At 41.9% G+C, this 25,660-nt stretch overlaps 1 protein-coding gene and 1 long non-coding RNA gene across 2 annotated transcripts in view; one reads left to right on the forward strand and one right to left on the reverse strand.

Moving 5' to 3' along the window:
• Positions 1 to 11,162, reverse strand: part of ZFAND3 (zinc finger AN1-type containing 3) — a 134,039-nt gene extending 122,877 nt beyond the window's left edge. Inside the window, exon 1 of the mRNA XM_033055204.2 lies at positions 11,006 to 11,162. Coding sequence (XP_032911095.1) covers positions 11,006 to 11,076 — 71 coding nt within the window. The 5' untranslated portion in view covers positions 11,077 to 11,162. The remainder of the gene's footprint in view (positions 1 to 11,005) is intronic.
• A 555-nt stretch (positions 11,163 to 11,717) lies between these two features.
• On the forward strand, positions 11,718 to 12,613 carry LOC116994196. The gene is made up of 2 exons (XR_004417430.1): positions 11,718 to 11,946; positions 12,060 to 12,613. It is a non-coding gene; the product is annotated as an uncharacterized LOC116994196 (long non-coding RNA).
• The last annotated feature ends 13,047 nt before the right edge of the window (positions 12,614 to 25,660 follow it).

Genomic DNA, 25,660 nt, shown 5'->3' on the forward strand with positions numbered 1-25,660 from the left:
CATTTGTGTCAGAATTTTACTAGGCAACCTTAAAAGTATAAATCCATTTGGACCATAAACTCATTTAAATACTCACTGGTTGTTTAGCGGCCTCAAATAGTCAATAATAATAATAATAGAACATATCTTCTTCATACAAGTTTGCAAAAAACCTTGCTAGCAGAAGTCAGAAAGCCACTCTAAATCGGCAAACTGAAATAATAAGGTCAAAAAGGATGCTAATAAGAAAGCAGCTCAATCACTTTCTGTCTCAATTGCTCTAGGAGTGTGATGGAAACTTGAACTGAAAAGGGGCAAAAAAAAGCACAGAAAGCAACCAAAAAAACATTTAAAACAATCTCTGAAAGCTGCAGACTTAAGTTTCTCAAAGCACTGGTCTATTTCTGTTTACTTTGGGATTGCAATTACAGCAGTTTCAGCACCAACGAGTATTTTGTTATCTGAATTTCAGCTCTGTTTCAGCTAAGGCAACTGAATTTTAAACTGTAATGCTGGAGTTCTTGTTATACCACTAAGTGATGGCATTTTCAGTATAATATAATGCATCAATTTGCTATATAATAATATACATCACTGTGGTTTTGTTTTTACCTTTTGAATCTCTCTTTGCAAGTCACTTGAGCGGAACAGGAAGCGTTAATTATTCACCAGAAAGATTTCTGGTCTTTCCTGAATTAGTCACACAAGAACTTTAATAGTCAAAGGAGAGACTGCATCACAGAATAATGGATAATAATGGGGTCCTATCTTCATCAAGAGAGTGCTGCAAAACCACCTGAGACTCACAGATGTGTAATGCAGGCAGTTCTTGCTCTTCTAATTGCATAGCAACTCCTCTGATTGAAAGAGATTTCCTCCACCCACCACAAACACTTCCTTCTAGATGAACCACTTGGGAAACAACATGTCAATGGGTCAATATTGTCCTACAGCAAGTTCTGATTTAAAACAAACACCTGCTTCTAAATTAAAATAGTCCTTGCTCCTAAATACTCCTTGCTACATCTCTCATTCAAGGCTCCTGTGGAATTGAATGAAGGAGGATATATGGTTCACAAATGGAAACAGATAGAGTCCATGCAGAGAAAAACATGGACTGTCTGTCAAACAGTGTATCAGCAGCAGAAATAGCAATAAATCCTTTCCAAACTTAAATGTCAGGAAGGGTACTTTTATTATAAATTGAATATCCTACTACCCATATCTTTATGGGTTTATAGTCTCTAAAGTCTTGTAATAAAGAGATGTCTTTAAAAAATCAGCATTAGAGCTCAACATCTAAAAGTAGTACCCAAGAGAAAGTAAAACAGGAACACATCCAGTGTCCAAAATAAAGTAACTTCTAATAAACTACAGTCAAAATAAGACAAGAATACATAGTGACATTCAACACTATATGCAGAGGCATTCTAGCATTTAGCTTGATGTTAGATTTGGAAAAGAATTATACTCCAAAATAGATATGCTAGGAGTATCACAAATACTCCATGTATTTGACAATGCCAGGAGTTAACAAACAGCAGTTAGTCCACTTTCCTAAATAAAAGGAGTCAACCTGCTCCATCTTAATTATTATTTCCAAGGCAAGTTTAATTTCAATTATTTTGCCAAGAACTACTAATCACAAAGTCTCAATGCCAAGAAAAATATATTTGAAGTGTGCAAATATTATTGTTAATTGCTTTCTTTCAAAAGTTAAAAAATGAGTCAGCACCTGGGAAGGTAGTGAGTATACATGGACTAATCCTAAAAGTCCTTTACAAGTAACGGCAAAAATAATGGTCATCCACACATCTACGTAAAAAAACAACAATATTTCAGCTTCTTCAAAGAATTTGAAATATATCTTAAATTTTGTAAAATTCTGTGCATTTAAAAAACTCAAATTATGATGCTTTTTTCCTATTAAAAATGAAATAATTGTACTAACATGCTTACAAATTAAAATTGGAGAGAATCTTCATTATGGAAACTTGCTACATGAGAATTGCTTTAATTTCTTCATAGAACACAGTCAAAAGTTTATTCTAAAAATAGAAATGAATAGATTCTAAATTGATAAACATGTTAACAATTCAGGAGAACATTTGAAACCTATTTGCATGAATAAGCAAGCATTTTTAACACCCAGACAATTTTGGAAACCATTACTATCCATTAGTTCACTGAAGGAGATTACTAAGGAACCGGTAACAGTAGGGCATTAAGCAATGAACAAGCATTACTAATGCCTCATCTGGCAAACTGGTGTCAGCAATACCCAACCCAGAACTCTTCTTGCTTCAGGTAAAAAATGCATTTCACTCAGTAATAGTGGATACTTGTTAAAGAAAAGTTTCAAAGACACTTAATTGATTCATCAAAAAGCCAGGCTCCTTAATATTGACGTTATCCTGGACTAAAATAACATCTAATCAATAGTTAGAGGACAACACAATTTCCAATACTGAGGGACTCTTGCTAAATGACAGCATTTTGCCTACTTTACATATACAACTTCCTCTGAGACACTCCTGAATATAATAATTACAGCTAAAAATGCTGCAGCTATGGTGACAGAGTTGATGCCAATAACAGTCATATTGTGAAGGACAGTTGTGTTTTAGCAATAAAGTCAATGAGGACATGACTTTGGACTCTGCTTTTCCAAGGGCAGAACTAGGTTGAAACCTGTTTTTTCTGTTTTTTGTTCTTTTAAACACTGCTTCAAATCTAGTATCATGCTCCTTCCTCCTCTCCCTTCCTTAGATGCTCAGGACTTAAAATAGGACTTTCAACTTAAATCATACATTCAACCAAGCAGAAGTTAAATATATACTTTACTAAGACAGGTCTTCAAATAAACAATTCACCCAACATTAGAGACTACATAATCTAAAGAGCCATAAACTAGACAGTAATCATCAACCAAACTCTTTTTCTCTGTTTGTCTGACTGCTTATTAAAATTATTTCAGGACAACTGGTTTTTATCTCCACTCAAAATTTTTCAGCACTTCCGGTTAGTCTCTAATTTACACCACACAAACATTGGAAATGCAACACTATAGCCAAAGTACATTTATTAAAGGACATAACACTGATGAAAGTAATATTAGAAACAGATTTCTTTAAAACACTAATAAAAATACTACAATACTTAGAAACTGAATTTTATCTTCCTTGCATTGACTTATATTGTTCAAGTTCAGAGCATGCAAATGGTGGCCAGATTAAACAGATGGAATCAAACAGGATACTGAAAAGTCTTTCCCACACAACATGGAGCAGCATTCCCTGCTGCACAGAAGATGACAGATGACACTTTAAGTGTAAAAATCCATTGACCATTTTCTAATACAACTTTTCTGTACAGGCAAGTACTGCACTCACCACAATGCTACTAGGCAGATGCTATAAACAGAAACAGAACAGATAACTGCAAACATATTCCTTCTCCTCATGGAATACTGCAACTCTCAAACTACTATGTTTTCCTGAGTACAGGTAAGGAATAACTTAAGAGTTAATGGAGCTATGCATTACAGTACACTGTTTGACATTCAAGATTCCAAAAAAGTGTCAAAAAACAGAAGTTTAACCCCACATTCTTTAAGTATATAAACTTTCCAGCATTTCAAACAAAAGACTCATCTCTATTACAAAAATAGCTTTACATCAAAATCTTAAATTAGAAGATAATGATAGTGCATTTTTGCAGAACCTAAAAATACCAACCCACTACTTCTGTACATTAATGTCATCTCCACAGCCTGAAACCATTGTGGTCATTCACACAAAGGTTTCACTTGTCAGAACCATTTATTATTCAATGCATATGGTGTCCCCAACAATATTTTGTTCTGTGGCCTTCTCAGTGTCTTGAGGAGATGCCATTTTAAATATCTGCAGCTACTGTGACCTAAGTTTCTTCACAGATCTATCATCAAGAAAAGTTGATTCATGCTGCAGCTACTGCCTGATTTTCAATTCTTCCAAAAGCAAAGAAGGGACTCCAACCTAGTGAGCCCTGCCTGTTCAAAATACACAGGAAATATTTCTGACACTTCAGTTAAAAAAAGAGGGGAAAAAACAACACTCACAAGACATTTGTCTTAACTAGTGAAGAATAATGACAATTGTATCAGTCAAGGTTGCATATCTGAGGAGACACATGAACACAATTACATTTTTAACTTCAAAGAATATAAGCAGTAATTGGCTGAGAAAGTACATCACATTCATAATTTTTACCCACTGGCTCTAAAGAAAGCCTGTGTCTATTTATATGCACTAACTTCCCATTTAAAAAGGAATTAAAATTCAGCAATGGCACAGCATGTTAGTGAAAACATTCAAGTGAAAACTAGACACGTCCAATAAATACATCAATCAAGGATCATTCTCGCTAGTTAATGTTCTGCATCACCGATTTCAACACCTTAAAAGAAATATTGGGTCGTAAGGCTTCCACCAATTTGAGACTTCAACAGTTGTCCAACATGCAGCAAAAATATTAACATCAAATTTCAACGGAAGTGGTTAATTGTTTGAAATTTATGGAATTAAAATCAGCATCAGTATTTCCCCAAAACTGATACCTATATTATAACCCTCTGACTGACTAGGCTTATCAGAAACTTTTGAGAACCAAAAGCATCTTCGTCAAAATGAAGCATTATATATACAAATCTCATCTATGGTACCACACAACATTTGAACATTTTACTAATTAGCACTAAGACAGATATTTCCTAGTATTACCTGTGGAATAATTGTCAGCACTGCCCAAACAGTACTGCCTTTGACTACCACCATTTACAGAAGAGATGAAGAAGGTTCTGTCACAAAGGAAGACAGAAACTCAGAAGGTGACCTAGACACAGTAACTTTTAACTCCTCCAAGCTTCCAAAAGGAGGACAATCTACTTCTTCCTTGTTTGTTCCACTTCTAAGAACAGCAGCTATGTTAGTGAATTTCATTCTCACCGATGAGGAAGTTACAATTAGATTAAAGGGTGCTTGATATGCCTATCTATAATTAACACAGCACCCATTTAAAATTAGAAAATATTTATAAAACATTTTATATACAGATATTGAATAAATTCATGGTTTGCACAAGAGGGCTTTTTCCTCAAATTCTGGCTGCACTAAGTTAACAGACATTTTTAATCAAGTAAGCCTATTTTTGTATCTTCTTAAATAAAACGCCCTCATACACCGGCTGTTTGAATTAATTCATTCCTTAGAATTATCACACAGCAAGTTTAAAGGAAACAAAATCAATTACTTTTTTTTTCCCCACAGAGAGAATGGTTAAATTATGGAATGTCTTCCTGCAGGACATTTTAAGGGTCAAGAGTACATATGGCTTCACCAATTCATTATGCAAATTTATTGAAAAATAGGTAAGACCTACTAAGCTGTAAATCTATAAAACAGAGGACATCCTTACGTCAGACTGCCAGAAGCAAAGGAGGTATACCAAGATAAGCATCACTGCATGCTTGCTCTGTCCTTATGCTATTCCCTCAGCATCACTTATCACCCAAATCAGAAATAGAGCTGGATGCAACTTCGGTCTGATCCAGAACAGATGGTTTTCATCAAATAACAAAATCTCCTTTCTGTTTTGTCTATTCCATTAAGTACTGCAAAAGAAAGCATTGTTTTCACATTCCTAGAAAAGAGCTTATTACAGTTAAAGCATTAAATCCAGTTCATCTGCTTTTACTTCAAGTGCCAATAAGCCCCATTTCACAAGGTAAGCTTCTACAGCAAATGGAAAACTTAGCAAAAATGTGGTACCTTGCAACTGCAGTTGCAAGAGGCAAGTGCTCATGGTACAAAAAAGTCAATAAAATTTGTATCTTTTGACTTTATTTGATATGTCCTTCTAGTTGTATTATGACTGAAGGAAATCACAATCATCATTCTTTATTCTGCATATTTTTATTCAAAAAATTAACATGACAAAGCTCAATTCCTCACCACCACTCTCTCGTCAGACAGAAGTTTCTCTATCTCATAACTCTCAATATCATCTAAAATTAGGATCTAAGCAAGTAATTTCAGTGTCTCTCCAATATCCCTTATCATACACTGTAGCACTTTGTAGGAAAGTTGTAAATAAATCAATTTCTCATCAGACTCCTTGTTTCTCAGTTAAATAATCTGTCACTTCTGTCTGTGCAACACATCATAGATATATATAATATAGTTAATATATTATATATAATATATATTATATATATATATCCAGTTAATTCTGGATTTAAATATAAACTGCTTCAAGTTCTTTTATCCAAGAATTTAACAGATGCATAATATTAAAAAATTACAATATTAAACTATTTTTGTCTTAACATAAGAGCAAAATAGCACTGTCTCACATAAACCAACAAATTCACTGCTTACTCCAGCATCTGATCCAAAGTGCCAGTCAGTGAAAGCCTGGCTAAGGAACTGCATGATCCAAGCCCAGTGAAAACAGATTCTCAGAGGGAAAGGTACATATTTCAGCAGTTTGCTCAAGCCTCATTTAGGAACATCTATGTGAGGTTGCCACAACAATTAACGCAAAATTAGGTTTAGGGAGGCATTATGCATTCACAATGACCTACACTGCCTGTGAGATTACAGTGTTTATTAAAAAGGCAGTGTTTATTAAAAAGGAACACTGAGAGTTCCTATGGAATGAACAGCTGTAATCACAAAAAAAAGAAAAGACTAGTCAGAAAAGAGGCTTCTAAATGGCACATATATATAACCACTGTTTGTTTAGAAGCTAAAAGCAAGCTTTGGTGATATACACTCACAAACTCATCATGCTTATGTTAAATGATTCACTGTTTGATCAAATGTTTAATTTTAGCAAACAAAATTGAGGAAAGAGCCAGATTGGCATGGTAAGGATCTGATGATAAATAAGTGACTGGAAAATCCAGACTCAGAAATAAACTCTGAATTGGGCCTGCACAAAATGCTTGGGGCACAGTGTCTCATCACACATATGATGCATGCAGTGTCACAGAAAGGCAGAGCAAATGGTAAGATCCTGCAAAAGCCCTCCTGGCATGTTCTCAAATAATATTGCTATCAGTTTTAGTTGACTACAGTACCTTATAGTTGCCAGAACTAAGATGAGATTAAACTAATCATACTGTGTTTTCAATCAACTTCCTGCTGGCTGCCACCATTTCAAGAATGGAATTCATTTGTTTTACATCTATTAACACATTTCCTTCTTTTCTGGTTCTAAGGCACTAAATGCAGTGGTATGGTATCAGCCTAGACAATAAAAAAGATAAGCAGCAGTCACTACAGTACAAATAGAATTGTAGAAGTATAACCCTCTGTGACATGCTCTTTTCACAGTATATGCTACCACCAGCTCATTAGTCCCTTCTATGTATATAACCATTTAACAGTAGTATCTCCAGTCCTCTGATGGTTTCACTCAAATGAAACCTTCATGGAGATCTTTAAAAGCCAGTGGGAAATTGCCAACATGTAGGTCATTAAGAATCAGCCTCGTTTCTAATAAGCAAAAAGGCTCAACTGGAATATAATACACCCAGTAATATTTTCATGTGTTTATAAAATCTTAAACCTCGAGCTCATATACACCATGAGAGAAAGGCTTCTGAAATCCAGTAGTGCAAGAAAAAATAAACATTACACGATTCTGTGATTCTCTGGTCTGTTAACCAGGAAAATAAGAAAGCATTTTTCCGGGTCATAGGAATCAGAAGTTAAGTACAGCATACTTTAGATGAAGTAATCTAAAATAAAAACTTGCATACTGAACCCTTTCCAATCTTTGTACACTAAGACTATTCCCATAAATTGTGAGATAATTGTTAATGATCGAAGTTGAAGATATAAAAACAGGGAGAAAGGGAAGCAAAATATTTCCAAACACTAAATTGTATGAATTTTTCATAAATAACATGAATACTGATGAGGTTTCCCAATTGAGATTATCCGGGTAAGTGAAATGATTTTGTAAAATATAAAAACCATCTCAGTGCTCCATTTAAACTTTATTTGAGCAGAAATGACAGACTGGGATTCTAAAAAGAAGGGCAAGTCTGCAGATTTAAGGATGGATTCCGTGATCTTCAACAAAAGGCAAGCAAAAGTTAGTTGTTGACCTTAAGCAGATGTTTCAGAAGTTCTTAACAGCCTCACTCAAACTATCTTCTTTCAGCTGTTCATTTTTCAGTCTCTTAGATCTTGAAACATCAAGATTTTAGTAGTTTTCCAGTCTCTAGAGATTCTTGAAATGTTGAGGATCTGAATTTCTAATATAAACCCAAGTCTTTTAAAAGAAGAACCCCTCCAACTTCAATGCAATGGTACATACTAGTCTGCTCTGTAATCTCTTTGCATGCCATCACTATCACCACGTGTCTCTGGAGCTACTTCTAACCCTGGTTCAACCAATTGGCAAGCTTTAGCACAGTAACCCACAGCTTACTTCAATTTTAACACTTCTTTCAGTCTTTAATGTTTCTTGTCATTGTGGCTTACTACAGAAAACATGCACAAACATTACTACAAACAGTCCTGTAAGCATTACATAAAATCAATTAAAAAAAAAAAGGCATCATCTTTTATACTTGGTAAAATCTAGTCCTTACTGTCTGACACCCAGACAAAGAATTGCTGTGCTGCTCACCTGGCTTGGGTTCACTCAAGAACAGTGAAAGGGTTCTCAACCATTGCACTGACAGGGACCGGAAAATTCAAAACTATACTGTTCCTCAACGTTACCTCATTTACGAATTCAAATTCAAGTTTCAAAACTTTTCATAGCTTTAAGTGTCCTGGCCCTGTTGTTCCAAAACGTGACTTGACAGACATTAAGATGACATGAAAGTCACAGGTAAGATGCTGTCTAACATGTGTTGATGGTCATAACCCTAGCAGACATCCAGAGCAGCAGAATTTCAACTTCAGATGAATGCAAGTCTTTTTGCTATCACAACTCACTTTCTTCAAAAAGCTGGCATAAAACTGTAACCCCTTAAGAACTCCTGACAATGCAACTTCAATAGGAAGGCACATCTGCACTGATTTACCAGACAATCCGTCCAAGTACTAGCAAGGCCTAGGTAAATAAGGTCATGTAGTCACTTAAGCTTTTTCAGGACTGAAAAGTACAGCAATCAACTCTGAAAATTGACAGCACAGTTTTTATAAAGCTGACAAATAGATATTGAGTTTGCCACTGTGTATTGAAATGCACCTGGCAGACACTTAAAGAGACTGCAAAACAGGCTAATTCATTCACTGTATCAGTGGAAAAAGTGAGGGTTTTGTTCCACACTGCTGTCTTACAAAACTATCATACAAAAACACCCCTGCATGGATGGCACTCTGAAAGGAAAAAAAAGGGAGAGGGCAAAAAAATACCACTTGTGCAAGGGAAGCATGTTTTAAAAAAATCAGCTTTAAAGGCAATGGGTTTTCTTGAGAGCCTCCTGTAACTATTAAGCAGATCCTTGAACACAAAGCACCAGATTTTCTTCTCATTATCAAAACATGCTGAACTAGCCAAGAAGTTGAGCCCAAAGAAAAAAGTTCACTTTCAACTTTTGATAATTCTCCCATAAGTATTACATTACAGAAGTCTGTGCACCACATTAGAGATACCAAAAACTTGTTCTCCACTACTTTACAAAAAATATCAGACCCAAATATGGGAGCCTAACAAGACAAAAATAAACAAAATAATTCACCATGTATTTATAATCTGTCTTGTAAGATGACTCCCAAAAGGGCCATGGCATTTGTTGCAATTCAGGCTTCTGTCATAACTCAAAAATGGGATTTCATTTAAAATCCTGCCACTATAATAAACCAACCAAATGTACAGTGACATCACTAAATCACTCTTATTGCATCTCTTTTCTCTCAGCCTCCACTTCCCCAGAGTACCTTAAATTGCATTACATAAATCCCAAGAAGGTACAATCAGACAAGTGTAAATCTCAGGTGGGCCCTCAAAAGTCTATTTAGTCACATATTCTTTGAATTTTCCATAAATAAGAACATTAGGGACTAATGTTGCTGTGATAGACACTAAAGACATTTTATGACGATGCGTATCTGCTAGAACACCATCTCCCCTGACACATCTGATTTTTTTTTTAAAAATCACTAACGGAAATGTCTTCAACAGACATGACCCCAGAAATGGTACTTTAGGAAGGAACAGATTTACTTTTTCTTTTCACCTTCGGCAAACAGTAATGACCCCTACTTCCTTCTTCCTAGAAGGGTATCAGCAAGCAGCTAACGAGGGCCTTATCTATTATGAACCACTTCGCTTTCGTAAGGTGGAGAAAGAAGTATGTTTTTGTCCTTAGCCTTTTTCCCTCATTAGTTACGCTGCCCTGCGTGAATCGTAGCGACAGCTCTCCGTTCCCGGGCACGGGGCAGGGATGTGTCAGGGACACCCGTCAGGGCACCCAGGGGCCCGCATTACTCATCTGCGCCTTTGAGGAGCTGCAGGCAGGCCCCGGAGCGCAGCCCGCAGCCCCAGAGGAGGGGCGGCCTCTCCACGAAACCTGCGTGCCTGGGGAAGCGGTCGGGCCTCCCCCGCCGGGCTGCCGGGAAGGCCGCGGTGTCCGGGCGGCGGGGGGGCCGCGGGCACCCCCTCCCCCTCCGCGCCGGGGGCAGCGCAGCCACCTCCCCCCGGGGCACCCGCTGCCTCCGAGCCAGGAGCCGCCGCCGACAGCACGGACCAGGCCCCCCGGGACCCGGCACCCACCGGCAGGGACACATCCCTCTTCCGAGGTGGGGGGAACACCGCGGCCCGCCCGGCAGGGGCCCGGGGCCGCCCCCTCCCCGTAGCGAGCTGCGGGCTCGGCCCCCGCGACAGGCCAGCGCCCGGGGTTACGACCTGGCCCGTGTCCCCCCCGCCCGGCCGCGGCCCCCCGCCGCCTCGCCCTTCGCCTGGCCACCCGCCCCCCTCCGTCCCTCTCCGCCCCAGCCCAGCCCCGGGCCCGGCTCACCCCCAGAAGCCGCAGGGGCAGCGCGGGGGCAGGCTGGGCGCCTTGCTGCGCTCGCTGCCGGCGTCTCCCATGGTGGGGCCGGGGCGCGGGGCGGCGGCGGGCGGGGGGCGCGCGGCTCCCGGCCGGGATTCCAGGCCGGTCAGCTGGAGCCGGGCGGCACCACTGGGGAGGCGGCGGAGGGGAGGGCGCGGGGGGGCCCGGCCGCACCCTGCCGATGGGGCGGGCAGGGGAGCGGAGAGGCGGCGGCACGGGGACGCGGAGCTTCGTGCGGCGGCGCCGCCCGCCCGCCGGTGCCAGTGACCGCCCCGGTGCCGCAGCGGCGCGCGCCCGCCCTCCCCGGAGCACCGCTCGGCCCCTCGCGCAACAATGCGTGCCCCCCTTCGGCACCGCGGCTCCCCCCGTCCTGAGAGCGATGGTTTCGTCAAGCCACCGAATCAGCTGGGAGCGGCATGTACCACAGCACATCCCCGGGGGAAGTTGGGGTAGATCGCGTGCGGGTACTGAGGGAGAAGCGAGTTTGGAGGGCACCCATAGGCTGAAGGAGAGAACAGGATTCTCGATGACGAGTCTCAGCGGGGCTGAGGCGCGCAGAGCTGCCTGGAGCCGCTGCCCTCTTCTGCCTCTACCCATACGTTGGGCACACAGTGGTACAGCCAGGGACGGCCGGCGGGGTGGGGGGTGCCGGTGCCGCTCGCACATGCGCGGACGGGCCCCCGACGCGGAAGTGTTGGAGGGAGCGGATCCCGGGGGGCCAGGCCGGGCCCGTCCCGGGACTGCCGCTCCCGCAGTGTCGGGAGCTGCTTCGCCGCGGGGGGAATACTGTATATCTTTCACTTGTTCTGCTCGCTGCCAGCGCAGTGTCCTGAGCCGGGCCGGCTGTGCGCGCTCGGGAGCTCTCCCCGGAGGCTGGGCGGCTCTGGGGGGCTCCGGTGCAGTGCAGGGTGAGGACAGGGACTTGTTCCCTTTGGGCTCCGCTTGGAGAGAGGTCTGGAGGGCCCCGAGGGCGATGTTTGGGCTTCTGATTGCCTTCTTATCGCCTTCTTATCGTGTGTAGATGTTCGTCCTCGGTTCCCTCCGTCCGAAATAAGGCCGTGTACGTGTTTGACGTACTCGGGGTCTCCTCGCCGAGACACCACTAGCTGCGTGAGGACACGGAGTTGTGGGCTGGCTGCGCTGGCTCCATTCCCTGGCACCTGCAAGAGGTAAGGTAGGGCAGGGAGGGAAGAGCACAGCGGGCACGGTCATTACTGCCTGCCGCCCTTTGACAGACAGGAAAGGAGAGGGGAATTTCCAGCACCTGGACTTGAGGACTTGAGTAATGGAGATTCTACTTCTGGCACTGGTTTAGCCAATAGCATTGAGCAAGTTACAGCCTTGCACTCCCTGTACCTTGGTTTTGTCTGTGAAATGGAAATAGTGCTGACGCCCCCCGCTAGAACTTTCAGATCTGAGTGGAAAATGTGTGGAAAAAACACTGGAGTGGCATTAATGAATGTGGAATTTTGATCTATTCCTGACTGCTGTTGTCTGTCTTCTACTTTGATTTTTGCTTTGCACTTGAAACCAAAGTTATTAAACTTTGAAAATAATAAACGTTCTTTAAAAAGTTCCGAGTATGTGAATCTTTGTGAACAACTAATTAATTCTGACAAAGATATTAGGGCTTTAGTATTAAGCTTCCTAAAGCATCTTCTATCAAATTAATTCATTACAGAAAAAAAAAGCAATAACAAAGTACGTGTACACACACACTTAAAACTTTTAAATAAAAAATTGGAATTTAATTGAAATCATGTAAACAGATTTCTTGTGAAAGGGCTGGTTCATGACAGTTTACTGATGGTGATTTTATCAAACCTTTCTAGTTGGGTTGCCTGACTCCCAACTGATGTAACTCTAAAGTGTCTGTGGCTGCAGTCCACCCTGTGTACTGATGCACCAAGCTGTTGCCTGGGACAGCTCTCTGAGGACAAAGCTGAGCTGCTGAGGCAGCACTGCTGAGGGTACCAAGAGAAGTGGGTATGTGCAAAAAAATAGCCTTGGCCTTGTTAACTCAGCCCTTTAAGCCATCATGTCAGCTAGAAACTGAAATGGTCTCCTATGCTGGTTACCTGCACTACTACCAGAGGCTGTAAACTCCCCTCAGATAAGGAGTGGCTTCTTCAAGATTATTTAGTAGGCTTTATGTCTGCAATTGCTATTAAGGTAAGCTCATACTGAGTTAGCTTTCAACTATTACAAATATTGTGGAGAAGCAGTCACTCTGCTCAGCACTCTTGTGTCATTTCAAATAAACCTTGGCTTTCAGCACCTAGAGGGAGCCTAGAAGAAAGATGAAGAGAGTCTATTTACATGAGCATGTAGGGACAAGGGGGAATGGCTTTAAACTGACAGTAGATTTAGATTAGATAATAGGAGAAAAAAAAGTATTTAACTGTGAGAGTAGTGAGGCACTGGTACAGGTTGACTAGAGAACGTGTAGATGCGCCATCCGTGAAAATGTTAGAGGCTAGCCTGGATGGCTGAGCATGTGAGCAACTTGGTCTGGTGGAATTGTGTCCCTGCCTGTGGCAGAGGGGTTGGAATTAGATGAAGTCTCTTTAAATCCCTTCCAACCCAGGCCATTCTATAATTTTGTAAAATGATGTTGGGATAATGTCAAAATTCCAGTTTTCCAAGCCGTTCAGATTTTTAAAAACCCTGCAAGGGTGTGGTGTTTCACTCCAAAGTTTAACACAAAAAAACTTGGGGACAATGCTGTTACACACACACTTATTAAGGATGCTGCCAATGAAGATACACAAACAATTAATTCTGGCCACTACTAATGCCCTAAGGAAGAATAATCTCAGGGATACACAAATTACACACTTCAGGATTATAGTGTAGTTGAATGCTATGGGACCCAGAAGAGGGAAGCATGTGCTTTGATTTCATGCCATGTTTGTAATAATGTATTTGGCCTATTTTTTTTAAATATGACCTTTGCAACACTGGTATTACATATGTGTGATATTTCCTACTTTGTTTAGACAACAGAAAATTACTGATGTATCAGTTCAGCATTTCTTGAAAATTCAGTGTGTTAATCTGTACCTGCTTTTCTAAACCCTTTAATGTTTTGATTTGTGTCATGTGTCTGCTAATCACATCCATCCATTTGCAACCAGCAGAACATCTGTTTTTGTGTTGAAATGTGGCAGCAAGGGGAAGTACGACTGAGCGCCGCTTCTTTAGAGGCTGGCAAGGAGAAAACTGGTTCAGCTGATCTAAAATTAATGCTGTCATGAACAGGGCATTGCAGCCTCCAATCAGTGTGCGGGCTCTCCTTCCAACAGATCTCCTCTTGCGCCAGGCCTCTGGCCCCTAAGGAGTTTCAGTGCTAACTGACATTTTCTCTGGCTTTTTTGATCCAGAATCCAGGCCTTGGATGCTTGTCAACAATGTACAAACATCCACAGACAAAGGAATAAACAGCACTTAGGAAACATATGGAGGTATAGTTGGACAGAGCTAGGAATATTCATATGCAGAAAGTTGTCAAATGGTCCAGATACAGCAAAGCATGTTTCAGCCTTTGGAAGCAAATATGATTGTAAACATGCATGGGGCGACAGGGGGAGGGAATCTCTTGAGTGATAGGAAGGTAATTTGGAGAAGAGTGATGCCTGGTGGAACAGTGAGCAACAGTTTAAGTACATAATAAGAGAAACAGCTCATGCAATTTTAGTTCTGTGTATCTGAATGCATGAAAGAGATGGGGAAGGTGCTAATCCTTTTTAATGAGTGATCCTGCAGCTGTTCTCCAGGCATATTTTTTCAGACAATTCAGAGAATACAGAGAAAAGCAGCCAAAATACAGGCTGCAGATGCTGAAATACTTGAAAAATCTGATGTTTACTGTCTGGCCTCTTGGGGAGAGATTATAACCATACTTTCTTATTTAAAATCGTCACCAAAAATAGAAGGTATTTGCTAGCAGGGCACACAAAATTTAGTAAAAAATACAAACAGATGTCTCTAAAGAGATAAATGCTTAGGACATATGCTGAAAGTGTTCTCATGGTAAAGTCTGATTTTAACCTCTCGCTGACGTTCACTTCTAGATCATTCTCAGCAGGACCCCCTTGCAGGATTAGATGAGGTAATAGACCTCACAGAATCAGGAGGCAAAACTCCACCAAATTTAGAAGCATCTATTAAATACTATTGTTTCTCAAGAGCTGCCTTTTTTTTTTCTCAGTATGCTAGAAAAGGTTGTACCTGTATATAATCAGAACATTTGGGGGTGGTTTATTTTAGTATAAACATGATTGCCTGACTGAAATACATGTGCACAACCATAAAGTGGAGCAGGTGGAGAATGTCACAAGTATTGTACATCTTCCTTCTCATCTTGAGATCTAAATTACCATGAAATTATAAAAGTGACTCGTGATGCCAGTCTGTTTGAGAGACTCTTGAACTGATTGAAATAATCACCACTTTTTAATTCCTCTTCAGGAGGCAGATATCCATAGTGAAATCTTTTCTTTTGGAAGATCATTCTTGTTAAAACCTGTACTGAGGCTGTGAAATAAAATGAGCCATGTAGGAAAGGGCAGTGGAGAGGACATGTCTGAGCTCTAGCCATAGCAAACAATAAAAGTGAACAATTATGATGATTCACTAGAGCCCAGGGCACAGACTGCAGACCATGAAGGCATTAACCTGGAGCAAGTCAGCAGCATAGATCTGACCCTGGAAAAGGTGACTGAACTGCGCCAAGGGCTGGCTGAATCGGGACAGGACTGAGGCTGCCAGGCTTGCAAGTGCCTGCTCTTCTCTGCATAGCTCACCTCACTTTCTCCATTTGAAACACATACCTTGGGTTTTGTATGCACCTGGCCTGGCAGGGTGTGATCCAGCTGAATGCCTCAGCATTTGTTTATTCATTTAGTTTGAGTTAGGTGTCAGTGCAAGCTGTCTGAAGAGAGAAGTGCCCGCACCTTAGCCTCTGGCTTGGCCTCAGTGAATCCAGCTCAGTTTTCTTTGCTGCTCAAAGGAAATCTCCAGATTAAAGAAAGCAAGCTGAGCTCATCTTGGCTCTCAACACTGCTTCTGTTGACAAAGCAAAAAAAAAAATTAAAAAATAACCAGCCATGAATTATTAATTCATGAGTCATGTAGGTTAGAAGGTTTTTGTAGCTGTGTCTTTTTAAAACATAAAACATAAGCTTGAAAACTAAAGGACAAGTTTAGTTACAACACAAATTTGGAGTTGGGACTTCGACATTCTTCTGGTTATTTTAAGTCTCTCTGTGCCTCAGTTTCATTTTCTCAAATGGAAACAATAATCTCATGGGCACTCTGGTAACACATTGGATGGTGTTTTTAGAAATGAAAATCTGCTGTTGTTGCTATTGCTGTGACTAAGAGAGTGCCATTTCTTTGCAATTAATGGCTGCATGGAGGGTCCAAGGTCAAAGAGAAAATTCTTAACCAGTTGCAATTTGCATTATTATGACTAACCCAGCGGCAATTAATAATACTTCTCTTTTTTTCACACATGTATTTCTTCCCCTTCCTGCCCCTTATGTAATCCAGGGCACTTTGAAAAAAGCACGGATGGAAAAATTGGAGTGCAATTAAACAAACATTCTAGGCTAGTCTAGAAATTCCAGATAATATATTTCAAATAAAAAATCAGAATATTAGACATGATATAGTAAAAGGAGTGAGGATGCCTGGAAAACAAAAGTGAGTAGTGACCTCACACAATGGGGTGCCAGCGACTAATACAGAAATCACTCAAACAAAAATAAACCTGCAGATGTTAAAAGACATGTAGATGTGGCACTTTGGGACATGGTTTGGCAGCAGTGCTGGGTTAACAATCTTAAAGGTCTCTTCCAACCTAAATGATACAATGGTTCTATGTTCTATATAAGTGAGACCTTCATTATTATTAGAAACCATGAGACTTATGAATCTGTAATGATGCTGAATTTGTGCTAGGCATTTCCTGGTGCTGGATGGCAGACTCAGCAAAGACCATTCTTAGCCTTTGAATGTTCTTTTCAGCAAATGATCTCCAGTACTTCTTAAAAACAAAACAAAACTAAACTAAAGGTAAGCATTGTGGCAGCAATTTTGTGAGGAGGAAAGTAGCTTTGGAAAGTGAAACAAGCTGCCTCGGGTCACACAAGAAGGCACCTGCAGATCTAGTAATAGCATTCACATTGCTCAACTCCCAATATAGCAACCGATGCAGAGTCTGTGCTGCCTTGCAGAACTCATGCCTTGGGTGCTCCTATAAGCACCTCCTAGGACCTGCTTCCTCTGCCACAGTGTCCAGGTTTGCGTAACAGTGGTATCCCAAAATCATCTTTGTGCAGCTGCTTGGTTTATAAATTGCATGGATAAAAATTAACAAAGCACTATACATGTCTTTCCATTTGAAAAAGCAGCTTAGGACGAAAGAATATGGTTAAATGGAAAGGTAGAATATTAATAATAATTATATATTTCTTCTGTTTTCTTTACCTGTCTTCAGGATTTTCATAATGCCTTGTGCAAAAGGATCTTGTCTGCACCTAGGTCTTCTGGGTCCTACTGCAACACAGATAAAGAAGCATTATAAAACTCTCATCTTGTATAAACATGAAAAAGTTCACCCTTCATTAGATTGGAAGGTGCCTGCCCCTGGTAATCTGTTTGAATATAAGCTATTTCTGCTCTTTCCTCCACTGCTCTGAAGATGTCAGCCCCAGGGACACGGCACTGAACATATTTCTTGGCACCTCAATAGGTTTATTAATTCTCTGACCTCTGACTTGGTGTTTCTGAGCACGGCTGAGATGAGCAATAATTCCCTCATAAACACTCCAGTGTCAGGGAGGCTTAATTGCTTGGCGTCATGAGAAAGTGTTTGGTAGTTCAATGACAAAAGGTCTTAGAGAACCTGAAATGAGAGGCGGCAGTTCTCCCTTGCTGCCCTGCCTGCTCCCCTCCATAATGTATCCAGCATTTAGCTTTTTCAGGGCTGTGGCACCAGTGTTAGCAGAGCAAACCCTGATCCTGCCATTTATGGTATCCATGTGATCACAGCAAGATCAGAAGTTAGAAGTCATAAGTGCAGCTTGGGTAATTTTGTAAACAGCAGCAGCACCAATTTCTTTTACAGCAAGTGAAAAAAAATACATTGCAACTGGAAATGAAGAGCATACAGAGCAGCTGTTTCAAATTTGTCTGATGCTGTTATAAAACAAGTTTAAAGTGTTAACAGTTGTACCCATGGCACAGTTTCCCCTGCTGTGTGCACACTGACAGCTTTCCTTTATGCCATATAACTGAGCTACCACATTTGTGCTCAGCTCCCTTGCTGTTCCTCTGAGATGCATTTCTCCAGCTATGGGCTGGAAATGTCTGGGCAGACTCCTGGACTTGCAGGAGTGCCGTGCAGCCAACAAAAACTATCATGCCATGCAGCAGCATCTGCTGGGCTGAGCAGTGCTTGTGGTCCTCAAACTTTCTGCCCATCCTGTTAAATGTGTCACTCTCTGACTCCAGGCAGGGAGTCACACCTCCAGAGAGCCCCAAGTGTTTCACACTCTGCCTGTCACATCAAGGTGATGGCAGGATACAAGCAGGAAAGGCTGGAGAAGGTGGTGGCCCTGACCAGCTTAGTGCTCCCCAGGCCAGAACAGCCACCACTAGCCTTGAACAGATACTGAAGAGAATTGGTGAAGGGCTGCTGCGGAATCCTGTCCTGCCTCTTGCAGTAACATACCTGGGGCAGTGTGCTCTACTCTCCTCTCCCTGGGATGAAAACACAGATCTGAAGGAGTCTTTCACCCGAAGGGCAGAACTGCTACTCCAGTTTAGAGGAGATGGAGTATTTGCCGTAGAGTGAGGAAATCGTGCTTGTTGAAGGTAAGGAGTATGCCGAGGCTTTGAATTTTCCTTAGAAACTCAGCAGGGGATTTCTGTACCCCCCTCTGTCAAGCTGCAAAGCATTTCACAGGCTACTGCTAAAGCCAGATACCCCATTTTGTTTCAGTCAGGCAAGAAATTTGAGAACCTAGACAGCAAAGCAACAGGTAAGAAATCCAAGCAGTAAGCTGTTGTGGGTTGGCGAGGTTTAGAAATTTTTCCCATTATTATGTTAAGCTAGCCGGGATGGCTCTCCTATTAGCCGTTAAGAGCTGGAGACAAAGGACTAGCTGAAGCAACCTGATGGTCCCATTAGGGAAAGGTGGAGTCCTGCTTTTGTTTTCGGCAAGTAAGAAGACACTGGGGGTAAGAGAACTCTACAGCTCGCCGGCCGAACTCGAGGAGAGAGGTTCTTTTTCTCCTGTTGGGATCAGGCTTCTTGGATTTGGACTGCTAAAGCTTCCTGCTTCCTCTGAACAACTGGGAACTGGGACGCCCACGGTGAGCAGAGTTCCTTCCTCACCCTTTCTTCCACCTGGGGCGGTGAGGCCACCTGGCCCCCTCCCCTGCCCCTACAGCAGCCGCGACTGAGAAGCCGCCCGCCCTGGTCCATCGGAGAGCCATCGGTGACTGAAAAAGGGACTGGGACTGAATTCCGTTCTGTTCTGTCACTGTTTTTTTTTTCTTTCATATAGCTGATGCTGTTTTTGTTTGTCTTATAAATATATCAGTAAAGAACTGTTATTCCCAACCTATACCTTTTTTGTGCCTGCAAGTTCCTGAATTTCCTTTTCCTGGTAATACTGTCCCTTTAAACCGGGACATAAGCCATGAAAGAATAGTTTCCAGGGAACTGGGGGAGTTACGACTCAGAATCTGGAAGTGAAGCAGCAGTTAGGGAGATGCTTCTGACAAGATACTAGCCATGATGAGAAACCTTGGCCCAGCTGCAAGAGGAAGAAACTGATTTGTGCAACAACACTGGAGTTGGGATGGAAAGTGGGGAGCAGACTGGATGAAGACAGACTGCAGCACCTGAACTTCATGACCACAAGCCCCAGTGGGAGCAGCTGGGAAACTCCAGCTGCTGATCCTTGCTTTGCTCCTGCACAGCTCTGTTGATGATATCAGCAATGCAGAAAGAGGAATGACCTGCATGGTGGGGGGCTGCTGCTGGATGGAGACAGGGAGATGCTGTCTCCCCAAACCACAAGGAGCAGCCATCCTTTTCCTACCTACAGCATCAGACATGGCAAGCTTTGTTCCAAAGTCTTTGGGACTCTCCATCCCAGATTTCGTAGCCTGTAACACACCAAGGACATAGGTGGCCCCAGAGTCACACAGCTGCTGTGAGAGGGGGTATTTCTTACGAGCAGGGTGAGGGAGGTAGAGGTCTTGGAGTGAGGAGAGGAGATGGAAATGGGCTCACTGCAGCTTCTTCACTTTCTGAAGCTCAACTTACCGTTCCAGCTTCCCAAACACATCTTCAACTTCAGCAGTGAGTCTCACTTGTATGGACTCCAAATGTGTGGATTTAAATTGAGTGAAGTAAGAGTCTGGCTAGAAGACCAGTGCAAATGCCTACACTCAGGTGTGGAGCTGAGTGCTGGCACAGGAATAAAACACTGGGTGATCCTGTATGTCTAAACTATGTGTGCAGAAGAGAGAGAATAAATCACTGTTGGTGTTTGCATATCAGTCTCAGGAGGAATATTGCATTTTACAGACAACTTTTCAACAAAAGACAACTTACAGGGTACATTTTGAAGGCTGCTGAGGGGAAGAGGTGGAACATGGGGCAGGTCAATGGTTAACAAGCAGAAAAATAGTTAAGTGAATTACTACAGGCAGAAACCATAGCACTGGAGAGAAGAGTAACAGAAGGATAGGAAAGAGGAAGTTATCGGCGAACTCTTAGGAAGCAATACAAAAACTGATAGACTTCTGAGCAGGGATCCTCAAGCCCTTGCTGTCACAATTAGCCTTCTGAAGCTTGTCTGTGTTGCTGGGACTGTCACTTGTGTTACCTGCTGAGTTTATTAATTTCTTTATTAAACCTCCAGCAGCGGTTAACATGGGAGGTTTAAGAAGACCAAGGGAAGAGCTGGCAGAGTGGCTTTGTCTATAATGACTTCCATGTCTGAAAAAATGTGACAGTTCAACACCTCAGAATGGAATCTGGGACAAACTGCTTTGTTTTCCAATTCTGTTATCCATAGTCAAGGCTGGATTAAGACTGTGTCAGTGCAGGCCTAATCATCTCACTAGAGAAGAAAGCTTTCTGCTATCCTGATCAAAGAAAGTCTTGAAAAAGCCTATTCAGGAATTTCTACCAGCTTTTGAAGGCAATTTACAGACAACAGCTCTGAGGTGTGAGGTGCCTGTGCTTATTAGAAAAGTACTGTTGCCACCAACTTTGGTTACCATGTAAGCTCGTTCACTTCTAGGGTCAGAAGGTGTCACAAGTCGTTCAGGAGCATGACTGGGAGAAGGTGTTGATAGCCATTACTCACTCTGAGAAGTGCATCCCTGATTTCTGGGATGGGCACATCACTTCCCTACTTCCTGAAGGCCACACACTGTGACTCTCTCACTTCTACTCCAGCACTTTCTGGCAATGCTGATTTACTGCAGAGGGGGCCGTAGCTGCTCTCACACTCGGGGTCATTCACCTGGCCCTTGGGTGCATTGGATTAAAGGGCTCCAGCAACCAGGCAAGGGAGGCTGTATTGATGAAACTGAAAGCTGGGTATCTCTTTATAGAGAAAAGCAGACAGCATTGCTCTGGTTCCAGAAGTTAAATTATGAAATCTAAGTACCTGGGAGCCAGTGGTTTGTATTTTCTGAGCTGCTGCTAGTGCGCTTTTCTGGTACACTGAAGGCATGGCCATGCTGCTAGCAAAGCCCATTTGGAAGCAGCTCATCTTTACTGAAACACAGTGCATCTGCATAACATCTGTGAGGAGATCAGGAGACTTCTCCAGCAAGGGGTTCAAAGCTTTGCTAGTTTGCACACATGCATGGGCAGCAGATTTCAGCACCTGTTGACTGATCATCATATGAATGAACAGGGAGAGCTAGCTGGCACCTGTTGGACATTCATCCTGCTTGTGAATATTCATCCTACTTGTTTGTAGCAAGTCTGTCATGTGTAAAAAAAAAAAATAAAAAGGACATTCAGTCAGAAATAAGGAATAAAGGGAGTGAACATCCAGGTAGTGTTGAAACCAAGAACCAGAAGATGGTTAAAAATTATTTCTTCTCCAACTTTCTGCATTATTCCCAAATAGCAGGCTGTGAACAATAACTTTTGGAGACTAGTATTCCTGTCAACGTTTTCATTCAGTATAGCCCTCAGACTTGTAAGGGCCTGTGTGGGACAATGTTGCATCACTGGTATTGGCACATCTGGTTAACAGCACACTGACCTGCTCAAAAGGAATGTACTCATGTAGACCATGGTTCTCCATTTCCTGCCTTATGCTGAAAAATGCATCCGTTGCTTTACACACAGCTACACATCCAACTCTCCTGCTGCATTTATTCTGAGCCCATTCCCCAGGAGATCTTTAAAACAAAATTTTCTCCAGCTCCACTTAACCACACAATCTGTCCCAAGGTCTATTCTTGTTTTTTTGGTCCTCCTGTTGCCAAGGACTCTCCCAAGGACTCTGCTCTCTCTGCTTTGATCCTGTATCAACACTTGCCCGTGTGCCTTGTCACCTTGCTCTGGGACAGCCTCGTGGCAACTCTGGCTGTTGCAGTACATTGCCTTGTAAAGCAGATAGTGAGGTGGTCTAATCGTGTTCAACCTGCCCCAAAGCAGGACATATGTCTGCCCAAGCCTTTCATTTGCCATTTTCCCATGTCTATTTTCACTTGTGTCATGACACCCATGTCAGTGTGCTTACCCAAACCACATTGTTTCCCCTTCTCTCACAAGTGAGCACCCAGGACTGAGCACCCAGCAATTAGTCCATTCAGGTAGTGAGTTTTCAGGCTGTTGAAGAGATCTGAGCAGTGAAGCAATGGAGAATGTTGTGATGTTTTGGGTTTCAGCCTTGCTAGAAACAAGCAGGTGGCTTCTAGTAAGCTGGAGGAAAAGGAGGGGCAATAGAGAGTCTGGAAAATACAGGCTTAGGAGAGTGATGGCATTGAAGGACTACTAAAATTAAACTCTGCTGTCTAGGTTTCAGCTGTGTCCTGAAATCCAGTTTGGGTTCAGCTTACACTGAAATCTAGGCTCTAATTTATACCCCTGCAAAAAGGTCTATGTCTAGCTTTCTCTTTTTCTGGGGATTGAAGTAAAATGCATGAGGACAGCAACCATAGGTAAGGCAGTACAAAAATGGATGAGAGACAAACTACCAGTAGTTAGCTGTAGCTTAATCCATAATTATTAACTGCAGAGTCTCTCACACCCATGTTAGTCTCCTGTATTCTATTTCTGGCGACAGGCTGTTAGACACTGGTTAAGCAGGTGCTTTGCCAATGACTCCCACATTATATATTGATCTGTTCTGGGCTCCTTGTTCCTGGCTGGTAACTTTATCAAGGCAGAACTGCCTGTGTAGTTTATGTTGTGACGGCGCCCAGAAGTACTGGGCTCCTGAATGAAACGCATAAAATCCTCTACAGGTACAAAACCACTAAAAGCCCCAGCTTAAGTACCCATTTATTAAACTTCCTCTCCCCTCTGCTGTTGTCCCATGCCGTGCCAATCCTGGACAAAACACAGCAAAAAGCTGTGATCGTTCATTCTCCCCGCTGAAAGTGCTAAAGCTGCTTCTCAGTCCCCCACCAAACTCTCTGCCTGGGGGGCAGTGTCTCTCTGGAAGGCCCACCCGATTAGACACGTCAGCCATATGTACTACAACCAAGTATTCTTTGTCCCCTTTGCTCTCTGATCCTTTTCTCCATGACCCAACCTAGATTGATCTCCTCCCTTATCAGTACCAGCATCAACTGCTTCTTGATGACTTTTTGCCCCAGCTTTGGATATGAAAGGTAGCATACCTTTCTTTTCTTATACTGCCTCTTTCCCAGCTCATGCAGGCTAACACATGAACCAAGGGGAGCCTGACTGTGCACTGTGCCTCACGCTTTATGCTGTATCTTTGTGGGGCTTAGGCATTTGGGATAATACATCTCTTTATAATTTTCTCATCCAAATACACTAATACTTCATATTTTGGATCTGTTTAATCCAAATATATACCTTTTTCATTGAATAGCACTGACAGTACTCCCATATTTTCATAAAGTGACAGAACTGGGCCTTTGATATTTGTTATCTGACTTACCCAGCTCTATTGTCCCAACACACACACAAAAAAAAGCAGGATAACCCAAGGGCTCCAAGTTAGCATTTTGGTTTCCACAATCAAATGCTCTGCTCATAGGTATAAAGAAGTGATGCTGCAAATCTGTGGATTAGGTGAAAGGTGAAATTGGTTCCTAGCTAGACATAGCTCAGTCAGAGATATTTCCCTCTTCACACTCTCAATAAACACTCAAAAAGGATTGTAAATGGACTTCATAGGAGGCAGAAATTGAGAATGACCTTGGGGAAGGATGGAATTCCCATATGGGATGATAAGAATAGTTTGAATCCCCAGACTACCTTTTTTCCACTGAGTTTGGTTATAAACTTTGTCTTTCAGAGAAGAGCTTGTTTAGCCTTTTTTGATGCATACCTTTTGCCCAGTCATACCATTTCCTTCCAGTAGCTGATTTTACATGTCACCTTTGACCTGGTAGCAAAATGTCTGAGAATGGTTTGAAAATTATGGAGGACCATCTTACAGTAGAGAAAGAAAAAGGCCTTATTCCATGCTCAGTTCTGCATAACACCAGTAAGATGCAGTTGCTTATTCTGTCTGAATCAAAAACATTTCTTGCTATTATAAAAAAAATATTTCAGGAGTTTCAAATGGGAACTTGTAGCTTGATGTACTGATTGGTGCTCACAGATTTATTAGACATGTGATAAGTAACTTGAGAATGAGAAAATAGCTGTAATCAATTGAAGATGCATTTAACTTTGAAAGATATGGAACCAAAAATAAGTATATATTAGGTGTAACACTAAGTAAGCCTGGGCCCTGTTTCCTACTGGAAAGTGTGACCTGTCTTGAATTTTGTTGTTACAGTTCAGAAGCAGTTTCCATCAGCTCATGCAGACAACTAGGAAATAGGTTTCCTATTCTGTTGGGGTAAAATATCTAATCAGGATCTGTTCAAATGTGTTCATAAATATTCTAAACATTTCAGCATCGCATTGTATTCTTTCTTCAGGTGGTCTGCAAATTGTTTCTGACATGTTTAGTTTATTCCCAAAAGACTGGTTTGCTCAGAAAACACAAGATCTGGTTCTTTTCCTGCTTTCTTGGCTTTCAAAGCATGAGATCCTACTGATGAAAGGAAAAGACACCTGCTTTATACCAGTTAAAACCTACAATTATTAATGCTATCTTAGCCATAATAACATCCATTCTTAGGATTAGGACCAAAATGAAAGATGAGTTACTCTTGGAACACATTGGTCTCTTGGAGTTTCAGGAAGCTTTGTTAACTAAGTGATAGATGGAGAATCTAGAAGTTGAGTTCCTGAGTTTCTGCTGTTGGTACTACTATGAATTTATTTCCACAGATCTCTTGATCTTTGTGTGTCTTGGTTTGCAATACCTTTAATGCTTTTGCTCTCAGGGAGATGTAACCTCTTAATAATTGTAAAATGCT

This window comes from Catharus ustulatus, chromosome 3 (genome assembly GCF_009819885.2).
Source record: "Catharus ustulatus isolate bCatUst1 chromosome 3, bCatUst1.pri.v2, whole genome shotgun sequence".
Taxonomy (NCBI): Eukaryota; Metazoa; Chordata; class Aves; order Passeriformes; family Turdidae; genus Catharus; species Catharus ustulatus.